We start from the raw sequence: 15263 nt of genomic DNA on the forward strand, positions 1-15263 counted from the left end.
ACCGGTTTGTCTGGCAGGTGTTCATACAAAGGGGAGCAAGATTTAAAAAAATAGGATCTGTATTTAAAGATCGCCTAATGGAATTTTAAGGGTTTCTGCCATCTGTGTGACCCTGGCAGTGATCATTCACTCTATAAAAAAAGTTCCACATTCTTAATCTGCAAGAAACCTGGCTAGAGAGGACCCTGGTATTATATGGTTTTGTAGTCCACGCACTGATTGGAGGCAATAGAAGGGGTGCTGGGTAGGCTGTCATGGGGGGTCGGAGGGCTTGTTACTGCCCTAAGAGGGGACTTGGGATGTTCATACAGGATGCATTCTGGCCACCCAGATATTCTGGCAGTGGGGCTAGTTTGGGATTCGGTAGATCATGGAAGCCCAAGTGAGTGGCTAATGATGAATCTGTACTGGAACTCTAGTTTGGTTCAGTATGAGGGTTTAGTGGAAGGAGTCTTGGAAGAGTGGTTTGGCAGGGGGCGGGGATTGTCCTGATAGTAGTTCTAAATTGTTACCATGGGGAAGACCAGGACTTCGTATTGAAAAGAAACAAACAGCTCTCTACTAAGAGACGAAGGCAGGAGGAGGCCTGGTTTAATCTAATGGCAACCTGGTATTCCAATACTGGCTCCTCACTTTTGGATTATGTATTCCTTTCCCCTCCATTTTGTTAGCGTTCTGTGATGACCTCTGCACCAGTAGATCTACTCTGAGTGATCACTGTGTAGTGGGGACCTCTTTGTACTGGCAGTTGAGGCAGGAACTGCACTCTTCTGCAATCGATTTTAGATGTGAACAATTTGGGGAATAGAGTAAGATTGAGATGTGGTTCAATTGCGAAACGTAATGGGTTGCTAAAAATAGCTCTGACGAACTGTCATTGGTCTCATTATGAAACGACTTGTCTGATCTCCTATGCGAATTAGCTTATTACTGAGTTTCTACAGTCTCTGAGAGTGAAACCAAGGAGGATGCCTATGGTTGGAGTAATGAATTATCACATAGTTTACGATGTGCTGGTACAAGAAAGAGGCATCCCTGGAGAAGTATTCGAGACTTAAAGAAAGAAGGGATAGGTGATGATTATCTGATAAAGAAGAAAGGGTTTCTTCAATCATTTAAGAATTAGATGAAGAGGCAGCAGGGATGGTTATTACACCTGAAGGAGAAATAATGTTGGCTATTATGAAGGCAAAAGATACAGGGGCCCTCTGGTCTGTTCTAAATGAGGAGGAGCATCAAGAAGCTCTGCAAACTAATCCAATTGGAGAGGGTGTATGGCTGACCTGTATGACGGAGAGCAGTCCGTAGAGAGCTGTCCTCTAACTGAAAAATCAGAGGTGTGGACTTTCCAGGTGGCTAATGAATTAAATGAAGATCTGATTAAAAAAATAAAAATGTAAAAAAGCGAAGCCTTCTAGAGCAGCAGGCCCTGATGGAATTCTAATTTTGTTAATGAAGCAGGACGGTGACTTATGGGAGATGACACTGAGCCTCCTGTTGGCATAGATTCTTAGGAGCAGAGTTATTCCGGAGTCGTGACGGAGGCCATTGTTGTGCCAATCTTCAAGAAGGGTGATGGGGCGTTTCCTTCGAATTATCACCCTTCTTGATTCTAGCGGTACGATCTTCAACTCAATATATCTGGAATCCCTGAATTAATGGATAGGCAGGGTAAACTGCCTTGACCCGAATCAGTGGGGTTTTCGAAACGATAGGCACAGCTATAAATGGCTTAACTCTTTCCATGCTGCTGCAGGATAGAAACGAACCCCCTTTTATGTATGCTTTGTAGACTCAACCGCAGCTTTCAACAATGTGGACAGAGGCATTCTCTGATGGAAGCGTAAGGTCCGGGAAATCCCAAACTACCTATTAAAAATTCTTGTCTCTCTTCACACAGACACAAGTGTTCATGTCCTGCTGAATGCCAGGGAAGGGTTGTTGTAGCCTATACGCACACGCCGAGGAGTTGGGCAGGGTTGCATGTCTGCTCATATGCTCTTTAACCTGCATCTTTTGATATGAGCATGTTGTTGTCGGGGGCTGGTTCTTCATCGCCGAGGATGTGGTCTCAGTCATTTCTATATTTACTTTACGCATATTTAGTCATACTGGGCCAGACTCCGATTGGATTACAGCACTCCTTGGACAAAAACTATCTTTGTTTATGGATGTGCATAGCCTTGGGATATATGCAGCCAAAACAAAGATCTCGGTGGGAGACTCCAGAAGGAAGAATCGTCTGTCTTTCATGTGGAGGATTAATGGGATTTCCCTTGGTAGCACAGATGGGTATGTTTATCTAGGCGTCAATATCTACGGTAGGGGGATTCAAAATCGCGCATTTAGAACTCCTGAAAAGGAAGTGCAGCGTGTTCTCTGCCCAGCTGAGGCATATAATCTGTTGGGTACATTTTATTTAACACCAGCAATTACCTATTACAGGGTCACGATTCTACTAGCCCTGTTGTACGATAAAGATTTATACGACCTGCCCTCTCATCCCAATTGAACGGAAGGAGTGGATGGGAACAGATTGAGTGAATGAAACGGACCGAACGGATAGAACAGAGAGCTTGTTGAACTGAGTCTACTTGTCACAACGGATGGAATGAATGGAACAGGCAGAGTGGATGGAACAAATGAAATGGATGGAACGGAATGGACATACTGATTGGAATGAATGGGACGGATGGCATTATCTGTACAAACGGAATAGATGGAACAAATGGAAGGTAGCCCATAAGGAGCAAATGTGAACCGAAGAAAGGGATGCAGTGGATGGAACGGATGCAGTGGATGGAACGGATGCATTAAAGAAAAAAATGGACAGTATGAACGAAACATGTACAGTGGATAGAACAGCTGAAACGGATGGACTGGACGGAAAGAATTGGAACGGATGTGACGAACAAGCAGATTGAACGATTGAAAAGGACGAGTAAGTTATAACGAATAGAACAGACGGAATTAATCGAGTGGCTAAATGGACGGAACTGTTGGAGCTGATGGGGGATTTGAAGGAATGGAGGGATTTGAAGGAACAGAGGGAATCGGATGGGACCGATGGTGCAGATGGAACCGATGGTGCGTATTGAGTGGATGAAACTGACGGAATGGATGGAACACATGAAGCTAATCGAATGCATAAGAAAGATGAAACAGATTGGACACTTTAAATGGATGGGAAGGATGAAATGGGTCTACAGAATGGATGGAGTAAGGTATGTGATCGATGGGTTGAACGGATGGAATGATCGAAAGACTAACAGATTAAATGGATAACACAGACGAAATGGATGAACTGACTAAAGGGAATGAACGGACTGAGCAAATAAAACGAATGGAATAAATGGTACCGATGGAGAGCTCGATCTCAAGCTCTTAACTGATAACCACCATATCACACTACCACGTTTACTCTCTCCTATACACCAACACTCAACTAGAACACAGCGATACTATGACGCATTCGATATAGCTGTTCTCATACTTACACCCACCACAAACTCCTCATCGTCCTAATAAAACACAGCCAGCTGGCACACACCGCTAGCTTAAGCTTCTGCTCAGGCTTAACACAGCCACAAATCAGTCTGGGCGTTATCTTTCCAGAATGAACACACATACATGACCTCCCAACCACCACACTTACCGCTAAGAAGCAGCTACCGGCTGCACACACACGCACCTTTGACTTGAAGTACGGTTCCCGAGGGTGTTCAACCTACCAGCGCTTTGAGATCATACCAATGATACATAAGGCGCTATATACGTGCCAAGTAACATAACATATACATTAATCCCCAAGTATCTGAAAGTCAGTCTCCCACTGTGAAGGACTGGCAGCTTCTCTCGTGGTATCCCTCTGTACCTACCCAGGGGGAATACACACTATTGTGGAAATGGGCATGAGGCATGTGGAAATTGTGTTTTGCAAAAAAGAGAACAAACGCTTTACAGACCTGTAACTGTTGTTCTCCCGCATGGGTCTGTCACAGATCCTCAGTCAAGCTCCCTGCCTCAGGAACTTCAAACCATCTGGCACTGGGCCATTCGCACCAACATCACTCTGCAAGCATTTCACATGCTGAGGATACACAACCAGCATGCAGACACCCTCAGCAGGGACACAACACAATCCCACGAATGGCAGCTTCAATGCAGCCAAATCAACATAATCGTTACAGCAGGGGGCCTACCTCCTCTGGACCTCTTCACCACAATATCCAACAAACCGTGCCGAAAATGTGCCAGTAGGCTACAGCACCCAAGATCGCAGGGGGTTGCGTTCTCATTCCCTTGGACCAATGTCTTTGCATACGCGTTCCCTCCCATTCCATTGATCAGGAAGACGATACAAATGATCCGTAGATACGCTTGCAGAATAATCCTAGTGGCACTATACTAGCCCAGACAAACTTGGCTCTTGGACATCCTGCAGCTATCGGCGGACAACCCAAGCCATCTTGGAGCCCAAGCCGATCTCCTGTTTTAGAACAATGGTGCAATCCTACATCACGACCCACACTCCCTCAAGATGACAGCGTTGCTCCTGATGACTCCGAATTCGACCGCCTAGACATCCCGCAGGAATGCCAATGCATATTGACGGTAGCTAGGGCACCTTCCACTAACAGCTCGTACAACCAAAAGGTTTTCCACTTGGTGTTCGCAGCAGCCCAACCATCAACCACTGGCCATACAACCGCAACAAGTGCTTCCATAATAACTGAAGCTAGCAAAAAAAGGTTTTGCTTTCTCCTCCATTAAAGTACACCTGGCAGCAGTTTCCAGGTTCACCAGAAAGAGAGGGAGACCACCCCTCTACAGCGACAGACTGTTCAAACATTTTCTGCTCTTTTCACCCCAAAGAAAAGATGGAGCCTAAACTTGGTCATAGCTGGCCTCATGAAAGCCCCCTTTGAGCCTCTCTTTAGCGCACCTTAGGTTTGTGACTTGGGAAGTTGGTCTTCCTAGTCGCCATTACATCTTCCAGATGGGTGTCGGAGCTAGAAGTATTAGTGTTGGACCCTCCATACTTCATGTTTGCAAGGGACAAGGTGATCCTCTCAACCAATCCCCGCTTTAATGCTGTCTGGGTTCCACAAAAATCACGTTGCCTGTTTTCTTCCAAAACGCCAATACCTCAGCGGAGAGAGCATTGCACTGCCTGGATGTCAAAAGGGCGTTGAAATATTACCTGGCATGGACCAAATCCTTCAGAGCAGCAAGACCGCTCTTTATTGCTTTCAGACCCTCAAACAAAGGGAAAGCTATCACAAAGCAGGGTATCGCAAGGTGGATATCCTCTACTATCTCCTTCTGCCATGCAAAGGCCAACGGGCCGCTGCAGACTACAGCCAGGGCACATTCCACAAGAGCTGCGGTGGAAGTTTCGACGACTCGTCGAGCGTCAAAGCCACAATTTGTCAAACCCTTGATGCCTGGAAAAAACATGTACCAAGGAAATAATATTTTAAGTCCCTTACCTCAATAAATGAGGTGAATGAACCCTCGGACACCGATGCACCCTTTGGTCTCGATTTTGGCACACCAAATGTGCCTGAAAGTTTCATTTGTGAGGAATCAAGGATGAAAGACCTTTATGATAACTTACAGACGGCCAGTGGGGTAGACGCCTCACCTGAGCTAGAATTTGGAAGACCAGAGGCTCAGGAACATGCTGATGCATCTTATAGATGGCTAATGTCCAAGGTGGTAGAATATATGGGGTGGCGTAGACCTCAGTTACCTTTTGAGCAGGATGATCATACGGACATCCTGGATAATGCTCTCCAAAAAAAGGGTGGCAGCAAAATGGGAGGTGCCAGAATCTAATCCGGCTGTGAATACAAATCTGACCAAAAAATGCAGCCCTTACAATAGTGACCCTGACTACCTGTCTAAACACCCCACTCCAGAGAGTCTGGTGGTGGAGGCAGCTACTATTACTTACAAGCAGGCAGCTTACCCTACCATCACTCCAGATAGGGACGACAAAAGAGTAGATGAATGGGCAAGGAAAGTATTTTCTGAACGGAGTATGGGGCTCAAATCTGCCCACTCCACATGTGCCCTTGCAAAATTCTCATTCACTCTATGGGACTGCATTTCCATGGCGGCAGCGCACGTTCCCGAGGGAAGAAAGAGATGGTTTCTTGGCCATAATTAGAGACGGCAAAGAAGCCAAGTTTGAGTCTCTTAAGTTGGGTCTGGATTCTGCTGACAGCATCAGCAGACTCATGGCTACTATCACCATTGTACGCAGATTTGTGTGGTTGAAGTCTGGTTTTGCACTGGATGTGCAATCCAGACTCCTCAACATGCCCTTTGATGGGTGTCACCTTTTTGGCAGCAAGGCTGACGAGAGCCTTGAAGTTGCAGACCTCAAAGGCAGCAGCCAAATCTTTAGGTGCCGCTGTTAGGCAGGCTCAGCCTTTTCATCCTAGTGGACAACCTTGGAGGGGTAGATCATTTTGCCACTACTCCTCAGTTGGAAGAGCGAGAGGAATGGCTGGTCAAAGGGGCCCAAGAAGATTCCCTCGTGGTGGATGAGGGAGAGCTGCGAAGCCAGCTCAAGCAGGGGCATCTTTACCATCTGCCACTGCATCAGCCGCCTCAGAACCTCTGAGGTCTTGAGTCATAGTTCACCATTGGGGGGCAGACTGTCTCAGCACCTAGAAGAATGGCGAGCTATTCCTTTGGATGCATGGGCACTGGAATCCATAGTGCACGGGTACTGCCTTCTTTCATTCAAAGACCTCCGAGTAATCCACAGTGGAGCCGCTCTTTGAGGATTCAAGGTCCGCTCCTTGTGCAGGAAATGTTAACCCTGCTAGAGAAAGGTGCTATAAAGCCAATGCCTGTAGTGGAGAGGAACAAGGGGATGGTATTCTCCATATTTCCTAATACCCGAAAAGGACAGTGGACTGAAACCCATTTTGGACTTGAGATACTTGAATAAGTTCCTCAGGAAGGACAAGTTCAAGATGGTCACACTTTCTCGGATCCTTCAGGCCCTCCAATTCCAGGATTGGATTGTTGTCTCATTGGACCTTCAGGATGTTTATTTTCATCTGCCAATCCATCTCAAGCATAGACAATACCTGAGGTTAGTCGTTGGTAGTTCTCATTATCCATTTCTAGTTGTGCCATTCGGGCAGACCTCTGCCCCAAGAGTTTTCACCAACCTGATGGCGGTGGTCGCAGTGAGTCTCAAGAGGGCGGGGGAGATTTAAGTCTACCCCTAGCTGGACGATTGGCTGATCAGGGCGCCTTCTCCTGAACAAGTCCTGGATCATCTCAACCTCACCTGCCACTCTCTTCACAGATTGGGCTTCTCTCTCAATTACAAGATGTTCCATATGACACCTTCTCAAAAGCTCCAGTTCATCTGGGCTTTACTGGATACATCCTTGGGAAAGAGCTTGCCAACCAAGGTGAAGGCTGAAGACATTCTACAGATGGTCTCCAAATTGCCGAGTGCCCAGAGTATACCAGCCTTCGTTTTTTCTTAGTTTTTTTGCGGTTGCTCGGCTTCATGGCATCCTGCTTTTTTCTTGTGCCAGGGGCTCGCCTGAGAATGAGATCCCTTCAGTGGGCCCTCCAAAACTCAATGGTCCCAGTTATCAGGAAAGATGTCGGACCTACTTCGGATGCCTCACTCACAGGGTGGGGAGCTCACACCAACGATCTGACAGTTGGCAGTCGTTGGTCGCCATCTGAGTCTAAACTACATATCATTCTTTTAGAACTGAGTTCAATCGGACTAGCGCTGAAGGCCTTCCTGCCCTCTGTACGGGGAAAGAATGTCCTGATAATGACGTACAACATGGTGGCCATGCACTACCTCAACAAAAGAGGTGGTGTGGGTTCACTACCACTGTGCAGAGGCAATGCAGCTCTGGTACTGGGCAATTCAAGAAGAAATCTCTCTATCGGCAGTTCACCTAGCCAGAGAAGAGAACATGGCAGCGCATGCTCTGAGCAGGCAGAGCAGTCGCCTACGAGTGGGAACTCGCTCAGGAAGTCCTTTAAGAGATCTTCACCCTTTGGAGAATCAATCAAGTGGATCTGTTCACAACCAGTGTCGACCAGAAGTGTGAACTGTACTGCTCCAGGGAATTTCCCCAATGAGGAGCTCTAGGAGACCTGTTCTTAGTGGACTGGGAGTTTCCACTCCAGTACGCGTTTTCTCCAGTCCTCGTCATTCCTCACGTGATCAGGAGGTTGAGAAAGTTCGGGAAACGCATGATCCTAGTTGCCCCAGATTGGGCCAGGAGGACGTGGTACCCGGACCTGGACATGTCCATCTGCTGCCCTCTAATAAGTCTTCCACTAAGAGAGGACCTTCTCTCGCGAAAAGAGAGTTGAGTTCTCCATCCAGAGGTCAAAACACTCAGCCTTCACGCATGGTTCCTGAGAGGCTTGGATACAAGGATTGGGACCTCCCGGATGATGTAATGGGGATTTTGATTTCGGCCAGGAGGCCAGCAACAAAGTCTTTGTACTGTTGCCGTTTGAACAAATTCTGCAACTAGTGCAGGGACAAGAATGTAGACCCTTTTCTGTGCAAAACACCGTAGGTGTTCTCCTTTCTACTATCCTTATCCAATCCGGGGCTCCAGGTTGGAACTATTAAGGGCTATGTAGTGGCGCTGTCCAACCTTACGCGCTCGTCTGAAGAATGTTCATATTTCAAGATTCCACTGGTGACACAATTTCTAAAGGGGCTCACTAATGCCCCCCCACCCCCCTCCTCATTTCCAGATTCCAATTTGGGACCTTAATCTGGGAATAACATTTCTAATGTGTGCACCCTTTGAACCCTTGCACTCCTGTCCATTAAGGTTGTTGACCTTTAAAACCATTCTCTTGGTAGCTCTAACTTCAGCCTGTAGAGTGAGTGAATTGCAGGCACTTTCATCCAAGCCACCCTTTACTATCTTCCATAAGGATAGGATTGTTCTGTAGGGCAGAACATTGTTTACCTTCTTTCTATCCCCCACCTCATCCTGGCAAGGAAGAGGAGAGATTGCATAGGTTGGACCCTCAAAGAGCTCTGAGCTTTTATTTGTCTAGGCTATCAAACTTTGCAATGATGTTCAGCTTTTCACTGGCTATACAGGCCACAAACCGGGTCAGGCTGTTACGAAACGGGCCTTATCCAGGTGGATCATTCTGGCAATTTCGGAATGTTACAAACTAGCAGGCAAGGATCCTCCATAAGGATTAAGGGCATGTTCCACCAGGGGGCATGGCTACCTCTACAGCCTTGCAAAAGGGTGTACCGATAAAAAGTATTTGTGAGGCAGCAATGTGGTCTGCTATTCACACGTTTACAAAACATTACTGCCTGGAGTCTTCCTGCGGTCAGGATGCAAGCTTTGGAAAAGCAGTCCTGCATTTGCTTCATGAAAACCATTAAAAAACTAAATTCTTACTCCCTCCACCAAATCTAATACTGATTTGGGAGTCTATCAAAGATGAGGAATACGTGGGATGACGCAATCCATTCGAAGAACTAGTTACTTACCCCGGGGAACTTTCTTTTGACTGGATGTTCCTCCCATGTATTCCTCATTGATCTCCAAACCTACCCCACAGTCGAACTTCCCATGCTATTACAGCTTTTGCTCCTTCAAAGTTGAGTACAGTCATTCCTGTGGTTATGCAGGTATTTCTACTTTAAGATAAACAGAACTGAAGCCAACGGACGCTGTGCGTGCTATATATGCCTTCGATGACGACATCCTCGGGACAGAGGCCCTCGAGGGACATTGAGTCGACTGAATTGATGCACAGTGCCCTCTGCAGGGGAAAAAAATTACGAAGCAGCTGTAGCTGGATATCAAATATCAAAGATGAGGAATACGTGGAAGGAACATTCAGTCGAAAGAACGCTACCAGGGCTAAGTGACTAGTTAATCTTTTACACCTACTAAGTGCCTTCGGCATGGCCACTATACATGTCTTTTAGGCCCACTAGCCAGAGCCTTTGGCTCTGGCCAGTTTTAAAACACTACTGGGCCACTGGCCTTGTCTTCAACCGTGTCCAATGTATATGTTCCCCAAATATGTTACCTTTGGACCGAAGGCTGTGGCCACTATTCACACCCCTTTTCATTTGTTTATGAATTGTTCCCAAAACCTCAAGTTGCGGGCAGGGGGGGTTTGTTGTGGGGGTTGTGGGTGGTGTTCCTTGACAACCTTTGACTTGCTGGATGATTTTGGATGACATTTCCTGAACCAAGGGATTATTGGCCTCTCTCTGCACCAAAGCGCCAATACAGATATAAAAGTTTTATTTCTCATGGGGGCTCCCCGTTCTCTGTCAAATATTTTTACAACTACTGGAGGGATTTACATCAAACCAGTCACAACACTTTGTGCCCAAATTGTTTCTTATTAGGTCCAAACCTGCCAATGCGTTTTCACGCTACGGCTGTTAAAAAAAAAAAACAAGTACTTTTTTCTCTGTGGCAAAATTAATGCTAGTAGGCTGAACACAGCGTTTTGATGTTTTCTTTTTATTTTTGTTAACTATCCCTTCCCAAAATGTCCAATTCAGTTTTTCTTTGTTTTTTTTTGTTGAAAATTTCACCCAAAACCATCCAGCAAGTCGCGTTATTAGCCTCGCTTAGCCTCTCTGCTGTAGAAAGCAACAAGGCCGATTTAAAGGTTTTAAGGAACAGAGCGCAAATATTTTAAAAACTGCTGGTTGGATATACCCTAAACGAGTTAAAAAATGTAAGACGGCCCTTTGTGCCGAAGTTGTTTCTTATTTGGTTCAAATCTACCCAACAGGTTTTGTGCTACGGCTGTTCAAAAACAGCACCTTTTCTCTAAGGGAAAATGAAAGGGCTGAAAACTGTGACACTGTGGTGTTTTGTTTTCTTAATAACTTTGCATTTTATAACCTATCATTCCAATTGTGGGTGGGGTGCCTTGACAAACGTTGTGTTTTTTAAAATGTCATCCAAATCCATCCAGCAAGTCAAGTTATTAGCAACAGAATTGTGGGGGGGGGAAAGGCAGCTTTTTCATTTCTGAAAATCTGTCAGCCTCTCTGCTGCAATGCACCATGGGAGATATAGCTATAATTTTGTGAGAGGGAGGCACTCCCTTCTTCAAATATTTTGAAATCTACTGGACACGATAACGCCAGACCACTGCCGGAAATAGTCAACGCTTCGTGCCCAAGTTGTTTTGTACTTGCTCCAATTCCATCCAGCAGTTTTGGCTTTGGACTTGATAAAAGATTTGACCTTTTTTTCTTTGGGGAAAATTAATGGGGACTAGGCCGAAACAGAGGTTTTTGCCTTCCTAATAACGGTTTAATTTTTTAATGAATATTTACCAAAATTTCAAGTCTGGCAGGGAGGGTGGAGGCCCATGACCAACATTTTGTTCGGAAAATATCAGCCAAATTCGTCATGCCAGTCAAGTTATTAGCAGTTCAATGCTCAGGTTTCCTATTGAACTTGATCGACTGTAGTGCAGCGACTAATATGCAAATAAGATAAGCAACCTTGTTTAAAACACAGAATTTGAAATAATGGAATGCAACACAGTACATTTAGAGACTTTATTGTGGAATCTTTTTGCAGTTGTCATTTTCCATCAGTATTCTTGATATTTTTCTTCATTCCTCTTCAGGTGGTGATTCGCCGCCTACCTCCCAGTCTCACGCAGGAACAGCTTGAAGAACATCTCCAGCCTTTACCGGACCACGATTATTTTGAATTCTTTGCCAATGATTCTAGGTAATGCTCCTTGAGCTTGAAACCATAACTTGTATAAACCTTAAATTGTCTTTAGCAAGCCCTGGTTATGAGGATGGTTACCAAGCAGCTTCTCTTCATTGTAAAAAACTAAATAAATTGTCACCAGATTGACTGTCTGAAGGTTACTGGCACTCTGTTATTTGACGAGCCACATGGTTTGACCCTCCTTGTGGGTCTCTAGAAGAGCTCACACATCACGGGTGACCTTCCTCCAGAAACTCTGTCTCCAGCGCTCCGGTGCTCTCTAGGATTGACTTCTGCAACAGTCTCTTCCTCAAGCTTCCTTTGTCCTCCCTTCGTCCCCTTCAACTAATCCAGAACAGGACTGCAAGACTTATCCTTGGCCTCAAACTCAGGGACCGCATCTCTCTAGCCCTGATGTGTCTCCACTGGCTCCCGGTTGATGCTTGGATCAAAGTCAAGACCCTCTGCTTCATCCACAAGGCTCTCTGGGGTCTGGGACCCCGCTACATCCAACTCTCTCTCCCTAAATACCTCCCTTCTAGAGCCCTTAGGTCTGCAAGTTCCAACTCTCTGCAGATCAGACGCTTCTCTAAGCAGAGAGTGGAGTGGTAGATCTCTCTCCTCCGCAGGATCCTCTAGCTGAATGGTCTCCCTGTCCCTCCCAGGCTTGAGCCGGATCTCCTTAAGTTCCGGAAGCACCTGCAAACCTTCCTCTTCACTTCTTCCGTCCCTCTCCCCCTGCTAATTCCTCCCTCTGCCGCAGTAACTGGCTGTCTGGATCTCTACGAGTTCTACAGGGCTCCAGGCCCCCTCTGCTCAGTCCATCCCCTTCCTCACACTTAGCATGTAGGCCTGTACCAGCACATTCCCTGGCACTTGCCTTCCTGGCCTTTCCTAGCACTTAGTGTCTTTACTGTGTTTTTCCCTGCGCACCCCAGCACTCTGCTTTTTTTGTGTGCGGACCTTCACTCCATCATGCCCCTTGCTCCCTCTTCCCTCACACTTCTTGTTCTGCACTTGCACGATCTGAATGCCACAAGGCCTCGTAGGACCATTATTGTATCTTTCTCCCTTGAAACACCATTTGTTGTATTGGCGCCTTACAAACATCCAATAAATAAATAAATGCTATCCAGAGTAAGTATATGGAGGGTTCCTTCGTACCCCACTGTACACATTACACAAGATCGGACTTGGTGAAGCACAGTCCTTTCTCTTAGTCACAGAAAAGGGCCATTCTTCATGCAGTCCCCTTTCCCATGACATCCAGAGTTGGAAAAAACCTATAAGACCTCACCCGAACACCTATGCCAGCCCAAACCTTCAGGTCAAGCCTCTTGACTCTCTCCAGGACTTCCAATGCAGGTTAACATCCTTCCAATCCCCTGACCTCTCATTTGACAGCAAACTTAGCATCCCATACTGGCACTCCAGTTTGCCACGTTCTTTCACCCCATCCCTGTGTAGGGTAAGAACAATTATGACCACCCCCCTCCAGTGACCCAATTGCATGCATTGCAAGGAAAGTGAGAACACCACAGAGAGCCACAGTAGTCTGTTCAAGAGCAGGGTGTTACACTGCCTCATTCACTTCCTTATCACTAGGAACACAATTCAACTGCTCGGACCAAACTGGCCTGTGGTGTATACACACATATGGTATGTGAACAAGCTAAGTGTGAGTAGCGAAACTCGTATAATACCTTTTTTGCTTTGATATTTTACTCTGGGCTTGAGGATTGAATGTGTACCTTGTGTGCCAACTTTATGTAATTCCAGTTTCTGTTCTTTTTTTGGTGTGGATCTGGCAGTGAAGTGCTTTTGTGTGGTGCTGGCGCACCGCTTGTTTTAACAATTTGATATATACATGCACATACACATGCACGCACACCCAGACATTTCTTTTACACACACGTGCACACAGATGCACACACAACATGGAACAGTAGTGTGTGTAGGATCAAACACTTGTACCTCACTTCAAAATGGTGCTGGAACCCATGGCTTAGGAGCCTCTCTGTGAGTTGAAGCACATACAGGTGTGTAGAAATCCAAACCCATAATTGAAAAACCAGGGTAATCATTCACCAAATAAAAGGACACCAGGCCCTTCAGGGAGTGTCGTAATGGTGTAGCATCCTGAAGGTAAAAGGGCCACAAAGAAGGCAATAGATGGAGATGGACCCTGGGTGAGGGCAGAGGGTGAATTTTCAGAAAGAATTCCACAGGTCTATGGAGGTCTGTGTCCCCAAGTGTGGTAAAGCCGAGATTCAGCAGCAGAGACAGTGAAGAGTCTGCTGAATGCTATATTTGACACCATGTCAGGTAGAACATGAGAAATGGCTACCATCCTTGTAAATGCTTTATCTCAAACACAAACAGGTGTCCGGTTCAAGATCTCTGTGGTTTTCACTCTGAAGGGAATTGCTTTCTGCAATAATGAACTCCATGTGCACACAAAATGTAAGTGTGCATTTCGTTTATTTTCACAGCCATATTTATACACAAAAAACATAGAAGGAATGTACATGTTTAGATCAGATATGTCGCTTGCCACCATCACGTGGCAACGTTTTCAATGGATGGAAATGAGCTGAAGGGCCTGATATACGAGTCATCCTGACTGTGACATGATCTAAAAGAGAAATGGTCTGTCATTGGGCTGAACTGTTCTTAGCGAGGCTCCGGGTCTTCCCTACTGACTGCTAGCCTTTGCAGTGACCTCAGATTTTCCTTTCCGTTGCATCAGCATGTAATCATGTGCACGTTTTCCATAAAACGGTGCGCAAGCATTATTTAGGTTGTTGTCAGAGCAGCTTTAAGATGGAATTTAGCAAGACAAAATGGCAACCTAACACCGGTTCTAGACCTGGAGGAGAGCCTATTGAGGGATACATCTCAATGCTTAGAGGAGACCAGGGAAGGCTTTGGCCTACTAGGGCAAGCTAATGCTGGTGAGTCTGACAAAAACGCTAAGCAAGGGAAAAGAGATACTTGCTTGTAGCAGAGTGTAAGGGAGTCCATCAGCACAGGTGGGCAACCGTTGGCTCGAGGGTGATGATATCTGAGCCTGACGTGTACCTTAAGCCAAAAAGGGAAAGGTTAAGCACTTGCTTATTAGGGGTGAAGTCCAGAAGTGAGGTTGATGCTATAACCATGAAAATGAAACCTATGCCTGCTGGATGCTAATGCCCCCACCCGCCCCAGAGTGTAAATGGGAGCAAAGAAACAAATGGGACACTACACCCCAGAGATTGTATAGAAGTTGTTAGAAACTAATACCGGCAGCACTTTGAGCTATCCCATCCTGACATTTAATACTAAATGTATTCTTTATGGATTGATTCCCCAACCTAGATGTTTTAGGATGACCTATTCTGTTAAATAAAATCAAAAGGTGTTAAAATGCTCTCCTCTCTCTCCTCTCGCTCCCCTCTCTCTCAAAGTCAAAGCCTACTCTTTCCCTACCCTACCAGACCAAGCCCTATTCCATAACAGAAAATCAAAAAG

General features: G+C 45.9%; 1 protein-coding gene across 5 annotated transcripts in view; it reads left to right on the forward strand.

Annotated features, from left to right (window-relative positions):
• UPF3B (UPF3B regulator of nonsense mediated mRNA decay) overlaps positions 1-15263 on the forward strand; it is a 747911-nt gene that overhangs the window by 10851 nt on the left and 721797 nt on the right. For all 5 annotated transcript variants that reach the window (XM_069612697.1, XM_069612693.1, XM_069612694.1 and 2 more), the window contains exon 2: positions 11662-11768. In XM_069612697.1, coding sequence (XP_069468798.1) covers positions 11662-11768 — 107 coding nt within the window. The remainder of the gene's footprint in view (positions 1-11661; positions 11769-15263) is intronic.

This window comes from Ambystoma mexicanum, chromosome 5p (assembly GCF_040938575.1).
Source record: "Ambystoma mexicanum isolate Mex_15411 chromosome 5p, UKY_AmexF1_1, whole genome shotgun sequence".
Classification (NCBI taxonomy): Eukaryota; Metazoa; Chordata; class Amphibia; order Caudata; family Ambystomatidae; genus Ambystoma; species Ambystoma mexicanum.